General features: G+C 39.7%; 1 protein-coding gene across 1 annotated transcript in view; it reads right to left on the bottom strand.

Moving 5' to 3' along the window:
- Positions 1-324: 324 nt before the first annotated feature.
- LOC124126576 overlaps positions 325-23,839 on the bottom strand; it is a 32,305-nt gene continuing 8,790 nt past the window's right edge. Inside the window, exons 5-9 of the mRNA XM_046490056.2 lie at positions 22,680-22,942; positions 5,668-5,781; positions 3,848-4,110; positions 2,257-2,567; positions 325-733 (exon numbers count right to left, since the gene is read on the bottom strand). Coding sequence (XP_046346012.2) covers positions 436-733; positions 2,257-2,567; positions 3,848-4,110; positions 5,668-5,781; positions 22,680-22,942 — 1,249 coding nt within the window. The 3' untranslated portion in view covers positions 325-435. The remainder of the gene's footprint in view (positions 734-2,256; positions 2,568-3,847; positions 4,111-5,667; positions 5,782-22,679; positions 22,943-23,839) is intronic.

Raw genomic sequence — 23,839 nt, 5'->3', positions numbered from 1 at the left:
GTGGTACTGGCTGGCTTATCACACGCGGATTGATTAGCGGTGGGCGTGTGGGACCCTGCTTGGGGGGGGGGGGGGGGTTCTATTATGTGCTAAAGGGATAAATGTTTCACAAATCATACTGTCGCTGGTTGATATAATAAGTTGTTATGCTATTTTAAGTGACATCTTAAGGGGGAAAAACAAACTGAGGCGTGAACTTGGTACGCTCACGGAACTGTGTGTTCTAGTCTCATATCGATGGTCTTTGAAGGTATATATTCGAAAAATTAAAAAATATAACAGTTTAAGTTTTTTCCTTAACATTGTGGGTAGGTGAGACCGTTCACCAATTGATATAGAACTCGACCAATTGTCTGTTATTTGTACTGTTAAAAGGGAATGTCGGTGAGCCTGCAAAACATGTCCCTTGGTGTTCATGTTATCCTTAGTTGTGATTTAAGCAGGGCAGGTATAGCCAACAGGCAGGGCGCATCCAGACGGAGCGAAGAATGGCGCAATTGCAGCTGCAGCTGGGATGTTGTTGATACAGTATTGCAACATGCAGTTCTTGAAGGTTTCAAGCAGCGATGCCCGAGTCTGCGGAATGGCGACGTTGTTGAGGAGGCAGCCCGCGTAGGCAGAGTCGTAGAAGATGCTGCAACATTTGATAGCGTTGACGAGGAAGGCGTCGACCATGCAGGCCGGCGTGTTTGCAATGGCTTTCAGATCAGTGCATACAGCGGCGTCAGGGGTGCTGCAAGGCAAGTAGAAGAAACTATTCACCGTGTATCATATTACGCACGCAAATGTCCGTTAAGCTGTATTAAGAACATTAATGATCTTTGTAAAATAACCTAACTGTCCAAACACAATAAAGGAGTAAATGTCCATTTTATCGCCAGGAGTACAGTAAACTACGGTTATAACGAACTCAAAGGACTACTAATTTTAGCTCGTTATAACCGTTATTCGTTATAAGCATATATACAGCATAACTACAGCAAATAGTCGGGACCGAAAAAGTAAATTCGTTATATCCGTCAGTTCGTTATAAGCGTGTTCGTTATAACCGTAGTTTACTGTACTTGTGAGCAATCACGCATTGTAAAGTAGGTATTTTCTCTGATCTGATTGGTAAAAGTGTTGTCGAATGAGCGTAACATCACTGATTTCTTTAAGTTTCTATATCGTGTATGTATCCATTAATTAATGGAACTATTTGTGAAATGATAAACATCACACTTTATTATAGGAACTTACGGGGAAATCATTCACCCAGTTAACACCTCAATTCTGACAACTGTCATGCCAATATCGGATGCTGTATGACTGTCATTCACATCATTTCAATTCATTTTCATTCACGCATCTATTTTTTGTGGTTTTCAAACGAGAGTGATTGAAAACTATGGTAATTAAAGTTTTGTTTCGCCGCAGTTTGATATGATCCTCGATCCTTGGCTCATGCAAGGTCTCGTTTTAATTCAGTTCATGCCCACACGCATCCGTTGCCCAAAATTTGAAAATGTCTCTGATCTGTACTATACACCAATGCAGCTCTGATCTCACTCACCCAACACTCTCACAGTCCAAATCCCAATCGCTCGCTGACTCGCTCGAACATCACCATCAAATAGCCATTCGGTGTTTTCAGATGAGTCTGACCTGTACTACATGCGTGAGTGGTGTTTAAAGGAACTCACACCACACTCTCGCACCCTACTCGCACCCTACGCGCCCTGAACAACCTCATAACACACCAACCTTTCACCCTACCTCCCACTGTATTGCCACACTCTCACTCACGTTGTACCACCCCACAAGACGACCAACTCACTCAAACAATCACTTACCCCTGGGTCTTCAGCAACCCAAGCTTCCCGTAAAAGGCGACTATGCTTGTCGAAAGAGGCGACTAACGGGATCGGTTGGTCAGGCTCGCTGACTTAGTTGATGCATGTCATCGTATCCCAATTGCGTGGATCGATGCTCAGGATGTCAATCACTGGAATGTCTGGTCCAGACTCAAATATTTGGCATATTGCTGCGTTCATCGTAAACCAACAAACACACAAACCGCCGTCATATAGCTGGAATATTGCTGAGTGTGGCGTTAAACAACAATCAATCAATCCAAACACATTGTTGCGTGGATCGATGCTCAGGATGTCAATCACTGGATTGTCTTATCCAGACTCGATTATTTACAGACCGCTGTCATATAGCTGGAATATTGCTGAGTGTAGCGTTAAACAAGAAACAAACGAATAAACTTACCCCTGATTGATGGTAAGTTCTCGCAGACTCAATCCAAGGTCAGCTTCTACTGGCGTTACACCAGGTACGACGAGAAACTCGTTGTCGTCAGCCCGGTTCCCGTTACAGTTGGCACAGAAACCTGCATTGGTGAAGGTGGAGGTAGGAAGAGTTGACACTGTCGCCGCCATGAGGGCAGGGTCGTAGGCGATGACGGTGTCACATGGAAGAAGCGTTGCGCGGTAGAAGCCGTTGAACTGGGAGGGGGTCACTACGACGTCCAGGAGTCCGGGTATGGCGTCAATGACGCCAGGTATAGCTGCTACCACAGGCTGGATGAAGAGGAAAATCATATCATAAACAGGTTTTGTTTGTTTGTTGTTTAGCGCCACACTCAGCAATATTCCAGCTATATGATGGCGGTCTGTAAATAATCGAGGCTGGACCAGACAATCAAGCGATTGACATCATGAGCATCGATCTACGCAAATGGGATACGATGACATGCACCAATCAAGTCAGCGAACCAGACCACCCGGTCCCGTTAGTCGCCTCTTACGACAGGCATAGTCGCCTTTTACGGCAAGCATGGGTTGCTGAAGACCTATTCTACCCCGGATCTTCACGGGTCTTATAAAAAGGTATTGAGCTTTCTTTAAATAAAAATCTAATACAATCTGCTTTGAAATTCCAACATTTGATAATAAATTGCCAGGAAAAAGAAAGTGTAAACTTGATTATTGGAGTTTCAAACGTTTACAAATGTTCTAACGTTATCAAAATGTTTCTAGATAGAAAACAGACGCCGCAATACTCCAAACCTAAGATTAAAAGCACAACCTTTTGACCCGTATCAAGTACCCTAATAACCATTTCTTCTTTGTTTCATTTTTAGCCACTATCAAACATGGGTGTATACTTTCTTTTCCCCGTCAGTCTATGTGTTCTTTCGCAGCATAACATTTCCCCCAAAAGGCATTTACATTGGTATGAGTATCAGAGTGACTTGCTTGTGGTTTGTTAGTGTATACTGGCGTATTAGTTACGTTTGTCTTCGGGAAGCAGAGAGATTTATGTTTACATTAACACGTTCTGTTTTAAATTTAGAAACCCAATTGTCCAAAACAATCTGTGCTGTGCATAGTTAGGAAGGTAAAGTTTCTGCAAAATCTGCAAGTGAGGAGGGCAGTGTTCTTGGTTTAAATCTCACGCACTGAAGTGTACCTACAGTGAGTGAGTGAGGTTTTGAGCCGCTTTTAGCAATAGTCCAGCAATATCACGGCGGGGGACACCAGAAATGGGCTTCACACATTGTACCCATGTCGGTAATTGAACCCGGGCGAACGCTTTAACCACTAGGCTACCCGACCGCCCCGACGTGTACCTATAAATTTCATTCCCATTACTTCATGTTTTGTTTAGCATTATTGAAAAGAGCTGATAGTTATCATGGAATTTCCTCGTGTTGTCCAGACGTTATACTACGTCCAGCGGAATTGATGACTTAAAGACGCAGCTCCCAAAAACTAAAGCCTAAAGAGGGTCATGACGTTATACCACGTCATGCTGGACTTAAGACGCAAAACACTAAAGCAAAAGGATGTAAACTGACCGTGGACTGGCCCCCTGGTCCCAGGGTCAGGGTCACGACAGTGTTGTCCCTGGAGGCAGTGACCAGCAGCTCTCTGTTGAAGATCCTGAAGGGGAACTGAGGGTTGTTTCTGAGCTTGGTGACAGTCTCTACCCTTATGTCACATCCGGAGGCGGTGGTGAACCCAGCCAGGTTGAACTGACAGGGCAGGACCGTTCGAGTGTTCCCTAGGTCGAACTGTCGGGTGTGGGGATCACCGAAACTGACGCAGCCGCACTGCCCGACTGATGAAAACAAGAACACCAATAATGATGATGATGATGATGATGATGATGATGATGATGATGATGAAGTTGGAAAGTCATACACTGTGGTATAGTCTTCCGGCATTATTCGCTTATGGATATACGTTGAGCCCTTTTCAGGTATTCTGGCAGAGAGTTCTTTTGTATGCAACAGGAATATGGGTGAATGAGCTATGACCAATCTGTTAAGGCGCCAAGATGGTGCCGAGCATGGGAACTGAGTTTCAGATCTAAGTGTCCTAGGTATATCTTTGCTTACTGGAATGGCGAGAACAACTTATCAACTATCTGCATGAACCATCAAGATATATCCGGGTAAATCATATGCATGCGCTTATGAATCACTATAGAAAAGGGTGAGCTCATCCTGTTCCTATTGCACCCGTCACAAACACATGCAAGGGCAGGTCAAGTGTTCAAATGAAGCCTTATAGGGACTCATCTTTGTCACTGAAGCGTCAATTTTCGGAAATGTCCTTCACATGTCGACCTTTTTAAGTATTTAACTAAAGCCTTTAATGTTGACAATTTGAGCGTTTTAGCATACATTGGAAATGACCAGAGAGTTTGAATGCATGCTCGTACACGTATATGCTCGCTGCGACGCAAGCTTCGACGTTCATACAGTTTGGCCCGCACTCCATGAGATATCGTACTCCAGTAAGTGAGCGAGTATGGTTTAGCGCCGCTTTTGGCAATATTCCAACAATATCACGGCGGGGAATAAGAGTAAATGGGCTTCACACATTGTACCCATGTGGGGCATCGAACCCGGGTCTTCGGCATGATGAGCGAACGATGTAACCACTAGACTACCCCATCGCCCCTATCCCAATGAACTCACACAAAGTGAAAGTCAATACTTAAATATTACCAATAAGGCCAGAATGTTCGATTGTGTAATAACTTTTCGATATTTGCATTTTTAGCGATTCTCAGAGCTGATTGGTCATGTGGAGCCAAATGACGTCACAGTGCTTCATAGTTGAGAATACAATATGACGTTCTCTATAGTTCATGACGTCACAAATTGATAAGATAAGTCATCTGAACCAAAAGCTGCCTTCAGTTAAGTTTCTCTGTAGGGTTGACATTTCATAAGTTTTTCTTCACTTTCCGTCTTAAAATGTCAGCGAGTAACATACAGAATAACCTATTCGAAATACGGAATTAAGAATTAGCCCTCCCCCGAGAGTGAAAGTTGTAAGTCACTCAGGATTTCACAATTCAATCATTCGGAACAGGTGATCCCCGTAGCTCGTTGGTTATTCTCTAACTATATGCCTGATGACACATTGAGTAGGATTTAAAGGTTGCATGATTAGAAAACATATTCCGCTAACAATGTAATAAAATAATATGAGTATCATTTTTCATTTTTTGTTACTTGTTTGTCTCGTTACCTATCGTGTAGTTGACCGATTTTCGATCACGAACGTTGATACTACTTAATTTCGTTTATCCGACATTCTCGTTAATCCGGCATAATCATATGCAACCAAAGATGTCGGATTAACGGGACTTGACTGTACGTACCTGGCACACACAGAAATCGGCCGGAGCCGACATAGCCCGTTGAGCAGATACATTCTTCGTTAGTACAGGTAGCAAACTCCGCACACGTGAACTGGCCACATGGAGCTCCTTGACCTGGGGTGAAGAGAGAAAGACAAGCATTAAGTAACCAAAAAAATATCATGGAGACGCCTACCCATTCATTTCTAAATTTCTGATGTATTATTAAGTGGGAACGTTTGTAAATGACATTCTGGTGATACTTGATGCCAGGTGCATTGTTTAACGTCGCGTCAAGATTATTGCACTTATATAGCCCACTGAGACACAATGCTCCTGTTGAACATGCATACCCCACTCAGACACAGTATACTGACTCCGAGCCGACCAGTCCTTGTTTTAGGCCCTTAAAGACGAGCGTTATGGAGGATTACAACATGTTGGTATGACGCGGCCTGGCATTGAACCACCGGCCTTCCACCCTCCGGACAGACGCTCTACCCATTGGAACACAGAGGTGACTACCATACAACTACAATGCCAAGCTACCCTAGATGTTATAACCATACAACCTATGCCATGAAGATCCGGGTCTTCAGCAACCCATGCTTATCGTAAGATTCGCCTTACGAAATCATCGTATCCCAAATGCGTGGATCGATGCTCATGATATCAATCAATGGATTGTCTGGTCCAGACTCGATTATGTACAGCCCGCCGTCATATAGCTGAAATATTGCTGAGTGCTGCGTTAAACAACAACAAAAAAATGTTGTAACCATTCATTGACACCTCTCGAAATTGTCACCGTACTTTGCTTCCGTACTTTTGGTCAATCTGAATCCAATACCCGACTACATCACAGTTATGTAAAGAAACTAATGTTTGCCACAAATAAACACTGTACACCAGACTATGTTTACTGTAAGAGTGACAGGATCAGTGATAATGTTCACTGTAACTGCACACAGCAGACGGAAATCAAAATTACCATATCGTTTTTAGTTTCAACATACTCATTAAACGAGATATCGTGTCACTGGATTATCTGGTCTACAGCCGGCCGTCTTACGGTAGGATGGCGTGTGCTACAGGTATGACAGGACATGTTTAGCCTTCTCGCGAATACATGGTGTCAGAACGGATTTTGAGGGATCCATTCACATATTTTTTACCCCAATTTTAATTTTACACCCAATGGAATATGGTTAGGCAGATAACAGACACTGGTTATTCTCTGTCGCTGACGTTATGTATTTAAAAAAAAATACATCTTAGTATTTATATAACAGATAAGATCAACTTCCAAGAATATTTACAAATGTAGAGCATACAAACTAATATACGAACACTTAAACTAAACGAACCCACTTTTGTTTTCACCCTTCAAATACATACAATAACGTTTTTTGGAAAATTCGGTTCCTGAGCGCACAAAGCCTGTGAAGATCCGAGGTAGAATAGGTCTTCAGCGACCCATGCTTGCCGTAAAAGGCGACTATGCTTGTCGTAAGAGGCGACTAACGGGATTCGGGTGGTCAGGCTCGCTGACTTGGTTGATGCATGCCACTGATCCCAATTGCGTGGATCCATGCTCATGATGTCAATCACTGGATTGTCTGGTCCAGACGCGATTATTTACAGACCGCCGTCATATAGCTGGAATATTGCTGAGTGCCCATCAACCAACTTGAGTGCACAAGCGACTGTAAGTTCATCGAACAAACAAAATTGTACTTACCATAGCAAAGCGAAACCAACCCTACGAGAAAGAGGCTGAAGAGGGTAACGTAAGCGGTGTTCATCTTGAGAAGCTGTGTGAAGAATGTACATGGACATGATTTTACTCCTATTTATATAAAATTATTCCAGATGGTGTTGATTCTAACTAAGATGTGTCGTGGACTCCTTGAAACAGCTGCTTCAAAGGTGCAACATCTGGCTTAATCACTTAATCATGTAATAATCTTAGTTATTGCATGTCACCGTTGTTATAACGCTAATTGTATTGGCCGGACGGTCAAATGCTTAAAATAGCTTAAACTGCTTGGTGCATTCCGCGTCATTCGTACCTCGCAGCATGGCGTTAATGTACCAAGGATTAAGATAATGATGATCATCATAATTTACAAGCCGTCTATTTCTATTTTGACCCTTCTTGTTGGTAATATTATTAAAATACCAAAAAATGTATTCTGTTTGAAATACATACATTTGAGTGAGTCAATATGGTTTTACGCCGCTTTTAGCAATATCCCAGCAATATCACGGCGGTTGACACCAGAACTGGGCTTCACACATTGTACCCATGTCGGGAATCGAACCCCGGTCTTCGGCGTGACGATCGAACGCTTTAACCGCTGGACTACCCGATCGCACCTACTTACATTTGATATAGGATGAGGAAGTTAAGGGCCCACATTAAAAAGACAAAAGATCCACACAGAAGCATAAATATAAATAATTAGCAATATGTTTAGAAAATGTTAAGAAAGATATCATTTGCGTCACCCGAATTATGATCAAAGATATCTTATAATAAATTTGATATCCGTGAGTTATTCACGATCTCATTACTTGACTCAAAATTAAAAGGACACACGTGTATACATGTATTCATGGGTGTTGAAGGAATGTATACAAAGCCTTGGTAGATATTATTCCATACCCCAGACAAAATAAATCCTGCAAAACAAGACACATAACTATGGAATCCTAGAAGGAGCATTGTAGCGTTTTCGCCCTTACAAAACCAACTTGTATCTTAAAAATTAACTAAAGCGCGACAAGGAATGATTTTGACCATTTGTCGAGTTTTCGTGTTGTCACATTGTCTCAATGATATGTTTTGTTTCTACATACGCGTTGTCTGAATAGCTTTTTTTGTTTTCACCATACCACGCCTACGGAAACCTTTTAGGGCCATTTGTTTTTTTTAAATTTTTTCGATACTATCTGGAAATTTCAAGATACTAATTCGAAATTTCAAGAAACTAAAATTAAATTTGAAGATGCAGAGGTTGATACTATCTTGAAATTCAACTTAGTTTCTTGAAATTTCAACTTAGTATCTTGTAATTTCAAGATAGTATCGAAAAAAACAAAAAAACAAATGGCCCTAAAAGGCTTCCGTACACGCCACATGTTTGTTTGTTTTATAAAAGTCATGATTTTACAATGTCGATCTCTGGTAAAAAACAACAATAATATTTATAGTGCGATAATGCGATAACGTTACTATGGCGTATTTCTTTTATTCATGTTTTGCTTTGTTTTCTAAAAGCGACAATGTCCCTTGTATGATACCAGTACATAACGCTGTCCCGTGTCTACTGACTACCTCTACCTCTACTGAGGGGGGTACCTCTGCACAGCGAATTATATCGTCACAAGCTATGATCCGTGCTCCAATGTGAATGAAAAGAATATATGGCACTGAGCATGTCACATGTTCGTCGTAAAATAATTGACCTTATCACTTTTGAAAAGCGACTATGATCACTGAATCATCCATTACAAGTATTAAAAGCGGCGTTAAACCATACTCACTCACTCACCATTCCTGTGTTATACAAGCGATAGGTTATCTTCTGCAATTACACTACTGTACGAGTGAGTGAGTGAGTTAAAATTTTAAATCACATCGGCAATAAATCAGCCATATAGTGACTATCAAGAGTTAAACATGATACATATATTGAAACTTATATAAAAAACCTGCCAGCGAAGGATAGCAAAATAACTAGATTTATCACAGGAAAAGATATAAAACTGGTATGGAATCATAAAAAAGGATAGCACTATACATAACAATACAAGATAAAAACGGGCTATAGATCGCCAGCAGCTGAAGGTAGGCCACCATACTTGGGACCATGGGGACTTACAGTACCTTTGCTACCTGCATGGACCCCAGCAGGATTTACACCATCCCTTCAGTAACTGGCGATTGTACGCAAAGTCAGCCACCAGTAAAAGTAAAAGTATTCTACGTTTAAAGGGTAGTAGGCAGACACTACTGTACGGAATCGTCCGCATGAAGGGATAAAACCTGTTCTCATCGGCTGACATTCCTCCTTTGATGATCAATTATTGATCATTCACAGTCTCAAAGCTAATACACTGACTAAACGCATCATCATATACTGATATGAGTAGGCATGTGTTTATTCCATGTGAATAAATCCATCTCTTGTATCAGTTCTGTAGCTTATGAGGCTAGCTAATGGACTTTTATTGTTATCTGAAGATCTTTCCAAGACTGACTGGTGTTTACAAATACATTTCCCTGGCAATGCTTACATTTACCATGTACCCCAAGTGAGACTAGCCTCGGGACTTCATCACATCATAGATACAATCAATAATGATGTCATATGCTGCATCACAACTGCGTGATAGAGATGGACTGAAGTGAGTAGGTGATATTCAGTGTGCTGGTATTTGTATGACATCAGTGAAGTTCGATATTCTTCAACACGTTCAGATCGCTTTTGGATATGTAATATTCTTCATACTGGCATATTGGCACTGGCGTTCCTGACACTGACTGTCGTGGCGGACTTCTACAGAGAAACTCAAAGACTACATATATCTCTTCTACGGCAGTACAACCATTGATCCTTCCGGTCAGCAATCTCTCACAACCAACGAACGTTTCGGTTAGATTTAATATGAACAGGATCAAGAAGAAGGATGTTGTCCAGGGGCTTCTAAGTACATATTTATGAATGCAATTCCAATGGTATGACTCAAAGATACATTGGAATCCTTTCGACCATGGAGGGGCGGTCGGGTAGCCTAGTGGTTAAAGCGTTCGCTCGTCATGCTGAAGACCCGGTTCGATTCCCAACATGGGTACAATGTGTGAAGCCCATTTCTGGTGTCCCCCGCCGTGATGTTGGTGGAATATTGCTAAAAGCGGCGTAAGACCATACTCACTCACTCACTCACTCACTCACTATAGACTATGGGAACATTACGTCCTTCAGATATGAAAGGAAGATGGTTTGGACGCCGAATATTTTAAATCAGGACACACTCGATTATGCCCCATATCTTGGCTCGTATTAGCAGCAAGTTGTCATTACTGACAAAGGACTGGCAAAGATTTACTGTGAGGTAAGCACACGAAGACCTGGCAACATGCGTGTCACTGCATTTCTTGTCATATCAACAATCAACCCCTTCGTGTTCCTGGTCAAGGCGGAAACAGGAGAGAAACTGTCCATATCTGTCACTTTCTTTCTCTCTTTTACAATCTTCATCACACTTCTTAGCGGTATGCTACCCCAGACTTCCAGCAGCATCTCGCTTATCTCCCTTTACGTTTGTGGCCAACTCAATCTGAGTGGTATGTATGTTCTCCTCTGTATCGCCATCCAACGCATCAGTCTCATGACGGTTCACGATTCATGGTCAAAATGGGATGAACAAAAAAGGTTGATGAAAATGATATCCACGACAACGCCTCCAACATCACTAATGCCACCAATATTCCTCTCACTGAGGTGGGCGGTACATATGACAGAATCCCCGGCCGCGTCATACCAAAAGCCGTTGAAAGATGGTACTTGTTGTTACCCTGTCTGGCGCTCGGCATTAAGGGGCTAAAACAAGGACTGGTCGGCTCCGAGTCAGTATACTGTGTCTGAGTGGGGTATTCATGTTAAACTGTGGCATGGTATCTCAGTGAGCTAGCACTATAAATCGGCATCAGTCCGGACTAGTACAAGCAGCCACACAAACTCCAACACGTACATGCACATCGCTTTATAAGTGCAATAATCTTGGACGCGACGTTAAACCCCATTCCACCTCACCTATTAACTGTATCTTATAGTAATATGTTTAATCAGTTTTGTCTGTATGAAATGGATGTTCCCATCTTCCAAAGCCAGTAATTTACAAATGGAAACGACCCGTGAAGATCCGGGGTAGAATAGGTCTTCAGCAACCCATGCTTGCCGTAAAAGGCGATTTATTTACAGATCGCCGTCATATAGCTGGAATATGTGTTGGGTGTGTTGGGAATGGGTGTTAAACAACAAACAAACAAAACCAACAACAAATGGAAAACGAAAACAACATGACAATGCTTGTCGTAAGAGGCGATTAACGGGATCGGATGGTCAGGCTCGCTGACTTGGATGATGCATGTCATCGTATCCCAAATGCGTGGATTGATGCTCATGATCACTGGATTGTCTGGTCCAGACTCGATTATTTACAAACCGCCGTCATATAGCTGGAATATTGCAGGGAGCGGCGTTAAACAACACATAAAATTTTTTAAGCAATGGTGGATAGGTAACCTCTCATACGGACCCTGAAACAAATATATCCAATACAGCTCATGCAAGTCTATAATATTGGGCAAGTCTAGATTACTGCAGTTTCAGGCTGATGAAGAGGATCTCTGGGCTCCTTTTCATTTTATTTTATTAGGCTAATTTAACAACTCTTATTCTGTAAAATATGTTCATTTCAGAGACTAGATGTTGATGGGATAGGTTATATATATAAATACATTGTCAGCGTAGATCCTTCAATATCCTTTTGTGCAAAACACATATTCTGATAAATTAAAGTAGTAATAATACACATAAAAACATCACATTTTATGACAAGAAGTTAGGTTTTATATTTTGCATCAAATAACTACATGTAGTTCGTTATTTGACAAATTCCATTTAGGAATTGAACGTCAGTTTGGATGAGTTCATTGAAGTGTGAACGATTTCAAAGCGCTGGTTAAACTGTGTGAACCTCCGAGCTTGCGAGTTTAACCAGCGCTTTTAAATCGTTCACACTTCAATGAACCCATCCAAACTGACGTTCAATTCTTCTAATTTCATACTTTGTAGTTTACTGGTCTCGCCGAATAATATCGTAACAATGTTTCCTTGAATTTGAAGTCCTCTTGTTTCGCCGAAGAACATTGCAACAATGTTATTTTGTCGGTATTTGCCGACTCTCGGTCACATACGTTGCCCCACTCATACTCAGTTACGCAAAGAAAAATAGTTCTTTGAATATATACAACATAATCTAGATATATGTCAACATAATTTCATTCTCTGAACAAATTTACAAACAATATTTGGGATAAATCAAATCTTAAAAATAGGTTACAGGAAGTTGAACAAAAATATAAACATGACCTCGATGGACCGAGGCGAGGTCAACCTTCAAGGGCGGATTTATATATGACGTCACATAAAATTGTAAAGAGGTGCATTTCGAGTCGAACGGGAGCATTAGGATGAAATTTACTTACTGCTGTTAAATGACGTTTATGGAGCAGTTATGGAAAACACCCCGACGCGTTTACCCTCTCATGGCATGAGCAAATTGGGAATAACGCCGATTTATGAATGTGTTCCTTGTGTTTGGATAAACGCAAACCAATTCGGACGATGCGGAATGGACTGGTGGGGCATTGAACGGAGTTCTCTGAAACTTGTGTGTTTTGTGTTAATTTTCAAAGTCAGGGTGTGTTATATTTGGTGTTTGGGATTTGTCGCGTGTGCTGTAATACTTAAACTGGTGTTTCTTGTCACCTGAGAAGGTCGGAACTCAGAAACCGGAATAGTAGATTTCGGTCCTAATTCTGTCTACGGTTATTTTCTCGTCTCCGATGACCAATCGGTAAAACAGGTAGGCAGGTCTTCTTTTTTTTAAATTGATGTTTCTTTCCTTACCTTTTTATGTTTTATGGTTTCTCAAAATCTTGGATTATTTTTCCCGATACGATAGTGAATTGGGTTTTAGTTTGGGGTTGATCAGGTGAGCAGTCGCGTTTGCTCTGTGTCAGCGGCCACATCTGAGCAGGGTACGACGTCGACATTGTTTTCAGTGTTGCTAGATTCCTGTCATTTCCGAAAACAAGGCATCAAAGTCAATATCGCTCAATTTCGTTCACCTCGGTAATTTTACAGAATTAATTTATTCTTCACTTGCGTTATTAATATTGAAAGATAGCCATTCCATATCTAAAGCAGAGTAAGGACAATCCATTTTGTTCATGTAGCAGCTTGACGACATCAAACACTAGAACCAAAGCATTTGTTGTAAACACCGATCGAGAATTCGGGGAAACCCCGGAAAGTAGTTTCGGCAAAAGTGCACACGATCAATTTCACAAAAAAATTGTTCACATCGTGTGAACTTTTTTTGTCCGTTCACAGGTGTGTGAACTCCAAATATGAGATCACGTGACTACCCTTTCGGCCAATCAGCATGAACGAAACAGTGTTAACTTCAAAGTATGAAATTATTCATATGTATTTATAATAAACCTTATGACCTATAATAACCTTTAAAAGTTTATGCTTGGTCAAGGCTGATTATAATTCCTAGAATTGGTTGACGGGGAATTAGCGTGGGACCGCACAGCTTATAACAACCAAGAGAAGCATCTGTTAGTGGCCAGTCTTTATTCCGTGTATCGCATCAGTCATTTACATATCACAATAAAACATCAACAAAGTACAATCTAAGGCAATTAAAGTATATGAATTAACAGTTACAGTATAAATCTTACAATGTATCATACAATAAACAATTGCATTTAATAATGAAACGAAGACACTTTACATTTGGTTGAAAATATAATACACGTGATATAGCGCAATTAAGGAGAATGTATTTTAAATAAATAGGATAACTCTTCGGTAAGACAAGTACTACATGTGTAAACAATAACTGAAATAATCTTACATGATCTTTGCTATTTATGAAGAACGAAATGATATATAAGCGTTCCTTTAATATACCTAGCAGAAGATAACCTAAACCGAATAATAAGAATAGACATACATTAATAAATATCTTACCAATAACTAAAATAATCTTATATGATCGTTGATGTTTATGATGAACGTAATGATGAGCTTTACTTTAATACAACTTTACAGAATACAACTTAAACTGAACAATAAGAATAAACAAATATTAATAAATATCTCACTCATTACTAAAATAATCTTACATGATCTTTCTATGTTTATGAGAAACGTAAAGATGAGCTTTACTTCAATACAACCTTACAGAATACAACTTAAACCGAATAATAAGAATACACAAATATTAATAAATATCTCACTCATTACTAAAATAATCTTACATGATCTTTTGATGTTTATGAGAAACGTAAAGATGGGCTTTACTTTCACACAACCTTACAGAATACAACTTAAACCGAATAATAAGTATACACAAATATTAATAAATATCTCACTCATTACTAAAATAATCTTACATGATCTTTTGATGTTTATGAGAAACGTTAAGATGAGCTTTACTTCAATACAACCTTACAGAATACAACTTAAACCGAATAACAAGAATACACATAAGTTTTCAATCTGCTAATTAAAGAATATGGCCACATGTTATATATCTAAACTACCGTTAATAACCAAAAGTCATATGTCCGACGGCAAGTCATTGAATGTGTACAACGTAGATATAAATAGAGCTTAATGATACTGAAAATATAGCAATACATGAGCAGCTGAATTAAACAACAAGTGTTATGTGCGCTCAAGGGTTTTTGCGTGTACAGTATAGTTGCCTCGCTTAATAAGTACATAAGTACATTACATCAAGGGTAGTTTGAATCATTTGAATGGAACACACACAATACTCATTTAAAGATACATTCATTTACACACACTTCAATTGCAAACATTCAATACAATATACAATAGACAACAGATGCACAGGTATTACTTTGCTTCCACGAGCCCGATTATGTGTAATTTTAATTTGCTGAACCAATGTCTAAAAACGTTATCATATTATATTTTATACTATTTTGATATACACTATATTGTTAGTTTGTTTCTCGTGCTACATGATGTAACCTAACTATAGTACTAACTTTACTGGTTACCTTGATCATTAATGCCTAATTTAAAATGTTGATTATATTCAAAGCAACTAAGAACATAGAATGCAATAGAAAACAGGAAAAATAGGAATATAGTTTAAGAACATACAATATATATGAAGTAAACATATCTTATCTTAAAACAACCAAGAGAAACATCTGTTAGTTGCCAGTCTTTATTCCGTGTATCTCATCAGGGAGGTACCCAGTACTTACTTACTCACTTACTTTGGAGATTTAACTGCGCTTTCCGACTGATGCGTATTTCGCACACGGGCCCGGCCAGGCCATTTAATGTGTTTCCGAAAGGGGCGAAAGTGGTGTGAGCAACCCAAGAGGGGGCTTTAGGGGTTGCTTATATAGAATTTGAGAATTTTGAGATTTGGAATAGATGCCGATGGGGTTGGGGAGGAGAACTAAGGGAGCTGCGTATGGTGGATGTTTGTTTGTTTATGTGATTTTGATTTGGTAGATTATTTGGTTTTTAGATGCGTTTTATTAGTTCCGTTTTGATTAAGAATACGCCTAAGGCCTTGAAGTTTTCTAATTTATTTTGTGGGTTTAGTATTGCTTCTAGAGTGAGAGCCTTGTTTAGATTGAGGGTGGTTTGTAATGCGGTTCGATGTGTTAGGTAGTGTGTGCAGTGGATGAGTGCGTGTTCTGGGATTTCTAGTTGTTTGCAGTGTGGGCAGTTACCTGTAGTGTGATTTTTTATTTTTTTAGGTGGTTATTTAGGTTGGTGTGTCCTGTTTGGAGTTTAGTGATTACTCTGTCGATTTTTTTGATGGATGGAGAATTTTTGGTTTGGTTAGTGGTTTGCTGAGTACTTTTTTGATTTGGCTATTTGAGTTTAGATATAGGTTATGCCATCTTTTGGTGATTTTTTGTTTGTTTACACTTTTAATTTCTGATTTTGAGATGGGTAAGTTAAAGCTTATTTCTGGGATTTTGAGGGATAGTTTAGCTGCTTTATCGGCGTTTTCATTACCGTATATTCCTACGTGGGCGGGGATCCATGAGAATGTTATTTGTTTGCCTGCCTTAGTTAGGTCGTTGGAGCCTTTAAGTATTTGATTTATTAATTTAGGTCGGTTTTTGGTATTTTTGTTTTGGAGGGCTTGCAGTCCACTTAGGGAGTCGGTAAGTATTAGGGTTTTTTTGGTGGTTTTTGGATTCTTGATTATGGAGGGCTGAGGCCATGCCCATTAGTTCTGCCGTGAATATTGATTGGTTGTTTGGGAGTCGGAAGGATTGTGTGGTTTTAGTTGGTTGTGTGGTATGGACTCCGAAACCTGTGTGTTTAGAGGTCGGATCTGAAGATCCGTCTGTGTAAATGTGACACCAATTTGGCCAATTTTCGTGTATGTATGCTAGTGTGGTGGTTTTAGCTATGTTTGGGTCGGTTTGTTTATTTATTTGGCTAGCTAGTGTTGTGTCTATTTTGGGTATTTTAAGTTTAGGGGTGAAGATATTTGATTGTTTGCAGTTTTGTTTAAGCTTTTTAATTTGGTGTTCATTTAGGTAGTTTGTTATTCTTTGGGATATTGGGGTAACTAAGGGGTGTTTACGAGCTAGAGCTTGGTTTCTGGGGCTGATGTTTTGGTTTATTAAGTTTAGGATGAGAGGGTTTGATTGGGACGCGGCCCAGAAATTTAAGCTTAGCTGTTCCCTGCGTAGACTTAGTGGCATTTCTCCTGTTAAGGCCTGATGTGAAGTGTAGGAGGTGCCATGTTGGGTGCGTGTAATTAGTTTGAGAGCCTGATATTGTATTGAGTCAAGTTTTTTAGATAGAGAGTTGTTTAGGGTGTTGTATATGGCGCAGCCGTAGTCTAGTTTTGATCTAATTAGTGATATGTAGAGAGAGAGGAGGGTATCTTTGGAGGCTCCCCAGTTAGAGCCAGTTAGGCATCTTAGCGTTTTTAGGTCTTTACTGCATTTACTTGTTAGGTTTTGGATGTGGGCATGCAAGGAGAGATGTTCATCGAAAATAAGTCCTAAGAATTTGGTTTGTTTTTGAAATTTGATTTTTTTTTTGTTTAGCTGGAGGATTGGGGAGGCGGGTTTCATGTTTTTATGTTTGAATACTATTCCTGTTGTTTTTTCTGAGTTAAGGGAGAAGCCCCATTTGTCAGCCCATTTTTGTATTTTATTTAGAGATTTTTGGAGTAAATTTTGGGCCATTTTAATGCTTTTAGTGCGGATCCAGAGGGCTCCATCATCCGCGAATGTTGATGTGTTTAGTTTAGGGGATAGGCCCTCGAATAGGTCGTTTATCATTATATTAAAGAGGGTTGGGCTGAGGATACTGCCTTGGGGAGTGCCATTTTCTAGGGGACATTCTTCCGATAGTGTTTGGTCTATACCCACGGTTATTTTACGATTGTTAAGGAAGTCCTGGATGTAGTTTATTATCTGACCTTTGAGTCCTAATTTTTTAAGTTTTTGTATTAGCCCGTCGTGCCATACCATGTCGAAAGCTTTAGAGAAGTCTAAGAAGATGCCTGTGGTATATTGTTTATTTAGTTGTCCTGTCTTAATATCTTGCTCTAGTCGGGCGAGGTTATCTAGGGTTGAGCGGCCAGGAGTGAAACTGCTTTGATCTGGGTTTATGATGTTATTTTGGGTTAGGTAATGTTGCAATCTATTTTTAGCCATTGATTCCATTACTTTGAATAAGTTTGAAGTTAGGGATATTGGTCTATATGAGTTAGCTTGTTTAGCTGGTTTATTAGGTTTAGGGATTGGTATGACTAGGGCCTGTTTCCAGGGAGTAGGAACCTGTCCGTTTAGGTAGATGAGATTGTATAGTTTGAGTAGTGCCTGGAGTAGTTGAGGTACCCAGACTGACTGACTGACTGATATAGGAGATTTAACGTGCGCTTTCCGACTGTAGCGTATTTCGCACACGGGCCTGGCCGGACCATTTAGTGTATTCCGAAAAGGGTGAAAGTGGTGTGTGCAACCCAAGAGGGGGCTTTTAGGGGTTGCTTATATTGAATTTTTGGAATTTTTAAATTTGGAATAAATGCCGAGGTGGGTGGGTGTTTGTATGTTTATTGGATTTTGGATTGGTAGATTAATGGATTTTTAGATGCGCTTTATTAGATCTGTTTTGATTAGGAATACGCCTAGGGCCTTGAAGTTTTCTGGTTTATTTTGAGGGTTTAATATTTCATCTAGAGTAGGAACATTATTTAGATTGAGGGTGGTTTGTAGTGAGGTACCCAGAATAAAGGCCGTTATTTTTACCACCGATGCTCTTAGGTCATGATATGGTCGCATTTTCAATTATCACTTACACAATGTTGCTAATCTTACGTGCTGACTATCTGAATTTAGAGATTACCTCGCAGTTTTGAAGGACTTGAGTATGCAGAAATGCCTAAAATTACATAAGTTTTCTTGGAGAGCGTGTTATCATAGAGTAATGTTTACTTCTCTCGCTGGACATGTAGTCTTAACGATTAGCTCATAACACTTTATAGACTAAATCTTGGGAATGAAGGCAGGCGTATATCAACACCGACTAATAATAGACTTCGGACGGAACACGCATGTAGTCTTAACGCTTAATACATAATACTTATCAACCAAACCTTGTGAATGAGGGCCGGCGTATATCATCGCCGACTGAGATAGACTTTTAGTACACAAATTATTAAGTAATGTACACAAAATATGTTGTTTAGTCTTATTTCATAAAGTCAAAACCATTTACAAAAAATAGAAGAAAATATGATGTATTTTGGAACTATGACATACATCAGTTTGTTCTTGTGATCCATAATCCGCATTTTGGCACTTTGCTTACAGGAGGTTATGGGGTGTAGAGTAGAGGTTACATCCCACCAGAAAGCCAGGTCTAAATTCAAGTCATGATTTCATGGTCCATCTTTTATGAGTGAAACCAATATCGTAATATGCCAGCGATATTGATGATCATAGTTTTAACCAGATGACTCACATTTATTAAATATTCTGTATTCACGTTCTACAATCATCTACCATCAATATAACTTTCTTGTTTTATGGTATATAAAGCTATATCTAATTTCCTCCAAATGCCCATACATACACATATTAAGAATCCCCGACACCCTTTCTTAAAGATTTACATGCAAAGCAATTCCTCTGCGAATATTGATATATGTAAATATTACCCTATGTCAACATTGAAGCAGTGAACGTACCACAGACCTGATGCCTTTAAGTTGTATGAATGAGTTAACCTCCCTGACACAATTTCTTTATAATATCCTTTTCTAATGATTGTGATCTTTTACACAATGTTCTGAGCAAAGTTGTGATTTATTGTACAGTAAAGTACGGTTATAACGAACTCAAGGGGACTACTAATCATAATTCGTTATAACCCTAATTCGTTATAAGCATATGTACAGCATAACTACAGCAAACAGTCGGGACCAAAAAAGTAAGTTCGTTATATCTGTCAGTTCGTTATAAGCGTGTTCGTTATAACCGTAGTTTACTGTATTTTAGAATGTGCTGACATGTTTAAATGTCCTTTCATATATGGGATGGGACAGCTGTTTAGTTCTGCTAATAGTTCAATGAATAAGCAGGGTCTTAGAAATGATCAACTCATCAAATTAAGGAAAAGAGGTTATAGCTGTTGTACATATTCAAATCTGTTGGTGATTAACCCCGCCTTGTTTAGATACAGTAAACTACGGTTATAACGAAGACGCTTATAACGAACCAACGGATATAACGAATTTTTTAGTCCCGACTATATGCTGTAGTTATGCAGTATATATGCTTATAACGAATTACGGTTATAACGAACTAAAATTAATAGTCCCTTTGAGTTCGTTATAACCGTAGTTTACTGTAGATATTGAAAGATGAGCGGTAACAATTTATGGCATTATTTTAATCACAAGAAAAACGACACAATCATACACCTAGAAGTCAGGCGTTTACAAATTATATACATTCGCATACAGTGATATTATGATAATTAAGGAGAGGCTGAGAAATAGGCCAATGACATTTCTCATAAGGCTGCTACGCGTGTATACGGGAATTAAAATAAGATAGTTATTGTTTAGGTACATTTGAGGAAACCACACATATCATTCATTGATTCAAGCTTCCAACTTACCCAGCTCAAAATCAGAAATCAAAAGTCTCACTAAACAAAAAATCAACAAAAAATGGCAAAATATATACCAAAACTTAAATAGCCAAATCAGGAAAGTACTCCAAAAAAACCTAAATAAACCAAAAATACTACACCCATCCAAAAAAATCGACAGAATAATTACTAAACTACAAACAGGCCACACCATACTAAATAATCACCGGAAAATAGCTAATCTACACACAACAGGAAACTGCCCACATTGCAAACAACAAGAAACACCAGAACACGTACTCATTCACTGCACACACTACCAAACACACCGAACAACACTACAGACCACCCTAAATCTTAAAACCGCACTTACACTAGAATCAATCCTAAATCCACAAAATAAATTAGAAAAATCCAAAGCCTTAGGTTTATACCTAATTAAAACAGGACTAATTAGTCGCATTTAAACCCCAAATATAATAATAAAACCAAAACTACCTTATCTAACAACCACCCAACACACACAGCTCCCTTAGTTCGTCCCCCACCCACTCTTGGCATTCTTTCCAAATCTCAAATTCAAAATTACTATATAAGCAACTCACTTTTCCCCTTTTTGGAAACACATTAAATGGCCTGACCGGGCCCGTGTGCGACATACGCTTGCAGTCGGAAAGCGCACGTTAAATCTCCAATATAAGTAAGTAAGTGTCTTTTCGAGTCAAGTGCGGGTCTCTCTCTCACCTTAGGGAGAATGCGACTGTAAAAGCCCCTCGCTAGACAGACAAGTAGTGAATGTTTGAGATAAATTTATTTATTTATTATATATAGTTTAAACTCAAACAAAAAATTCATAGTCTTTTTAGTGTTCAAATTACTGATAAAACATATTTTAACTTGTTCCTTCTAACCATATTTCCAAACAATTCCAAACCATTCCAAGTCGTTCCAAACATTTCCTGTGTTGGAAATATGTTTGGAAATGTTGCCATTCCAATTTTGGATTTTCTGGAAAGATCGATCTTTCCAAGCTTTGGAAAGTTTGGAATGAGCGATCTCTCCAAAGCATTCCAACGTTCATTCCAAATTGGAATGGACGCTATTTGGTCTTCTGAATCTGACGATCGGGTGATGACCCTTGATCTTCCACTACGTGGTCGGTCATCTGTAGTGTTGGTAGTCTGGTACCGTTGCTGGAGCCTGTATATGGTCCTTACGTGGACTTGAAATGCATTGGCAGTTTGTCCAGCTTGCGATCGTCCAAGGGCTTGGTGTCGCCGATTTCTTGTCAATCTTGGCATGCGGTAGCAATTCAATAACGAATGAATGTTATCCGATCTGGTTGGATTTTTATTGGGGAAGAAATGGGGGAAGAAATGGGGGAAGAAATGGGGGAACGCACGTGCATTTCAATTCGCACGGAACTCACGTGCATCGGGTTACCATGGAAGTTGCCGTAATGCGTTTGGGCGATCGCTTTTATTCAATTTGTCATCTGCTTTGTTTTTTTATCATCAAACTTCATTTTTCCAGGCAAGGTAATGTTAAATTTTAGAAACTTAGAAAACAGCAGCTGCTGATAACTGTGTATTGGCTGAGGGTGTGGTGCTGGCTGGCGGTTGGCGTGTGGGACCCTGCTGAGGGGGTTTCTACTATGTGCTAAAGGGATAAATGTTTCACAAATCATACTGTCGCTGGTTGATATAATAAGTTGTTATGCTATTTTAAGTGACATCTTAAGGGGGAAAAACAAACTGAGGCGTGAACTTGGTACGCTCACGGAACTGTTTGTTCTAGTCTCATGTCGATGGTCTTTGAAGGTATATATTCCAAACATTAAAAAATATAACAATTTAAGTTTCTTCCTTAACATTGTGGGTAGGTGAGACCGTTCACCAATTTATGTAGACCTCTACCAATTGTCTGTTATCTGTACTGTATAAAGGGAATGTCGGTGAGGCTGCAAAACATGTCCCTTAGTGTTCCTTTTATCCTTAGTTGTGATTTAAGTAGGGCAGGCATATCCAACAGGCAGGGTACATCCAGACGGAGCGAAGAATGGCGCAATTGCAGCTGCACCTGGGATGTTGTTGATACAGTATTGCAACATGCAGTTCTTGTAGGTTTCAAGCAGCGATGCCCGAGTCTGCGGAATGGCGACGTTGTTGAGGAGGCAGCCCGCGTAGGCAGAGTCGTAGAAGATGCTGCAACATTTGATAGCGTTGACGAGGAAGGCGTCGACCATGCAGGCCGGCGTGTTTGCAATGGCTTTCAGATCAGTGCATACAGCGGCGTCAGGGGTGCTGCAAGACAAGTAGAAGAAACTATTCACCGTGTATCATATTACCGAGCAAATGTACGTTAAGCTGTATTAAGAGCATTAATGATCTTTGGAAAAATAATCTAACCGTCCAAACACAACAAAAGAGTAAATGTCCATTTTATCGCTAGGAGTACAGTAAACTACGGTTATAACGAACTCAAAGGGACTACTAATTTTAGTTCGTTATAAACGTAGTTCGTTATAAGCATATATACAGCATAACTACAGCAAATAGTCGGGACCAAAAAAGTAAGTTCGTTATGTCCGTCAGTTCGTTTTAAGCGTGTTCGTTATAACCGTAGTTTATTGTACTTGTGTACTTGTAAAGTAGGTATTTTCTCTGATCTGATTGGTAAATGGGTTGTCGAATGAGCGAAACATCACTGATTTCTTTAAGTTTCTGTATCGTGTATGTATCCATTAATTAATGGAACTATTTGTGAAATAATCAACATCACACTTTATTATAGGAACTTAAGGGGAAATCATTCACCCAGTTAACACCTCAATTCTGACAACTGTCATGCCAATATCGGATGCTGTATTACTGTCATTCACATCACTTCAATTCATTTTCCTCCACGCATCTATCTTTTGTGGTTTTTAAACGAGAGTGATTGAAAACTATGGTAATTAAAGTTTTGTTTGGCCGCAGTTTAATATGATCCTCGATCCTTGGCTCATGCAAGGTCTCGTTTTAATTCAGTTCATGCCCACACGCATCCGTTGCCCAAAACCCTCATAACACACCAACCTTTCACCCTACCTCCCACTGTATTGCCACTCTCTCACTTACGTTGTACCACCCCACAACACCACCAACTCTCTCAAACAATCATACCCCTGGGTCTTCAGCAACCCATGCTTGCCGTAAACG

The sequence above is a fragment of the Haliotis rufescens genome, unplaced genomic scaffold (assembly GCF_023055435.1).
Source record: "Haliotis rufescens isolate VD_foot unplaced genomic scaffold, xgHalRufe1.0.p SCAF_21, whole genome shotgun sequence".
Classification (NCBI taxonomy): Eukaryota; Metazoa; Mollusca; class Gastropoda; order Lepetellida; family Haliotidae; genus Haliotis; species Haliotis rufescens.
The sequence above is the reverse complement of the archived record's forward strand: the minus strand, read 5'-3'. Positions and strand labels throughout refer to the sequence as shown.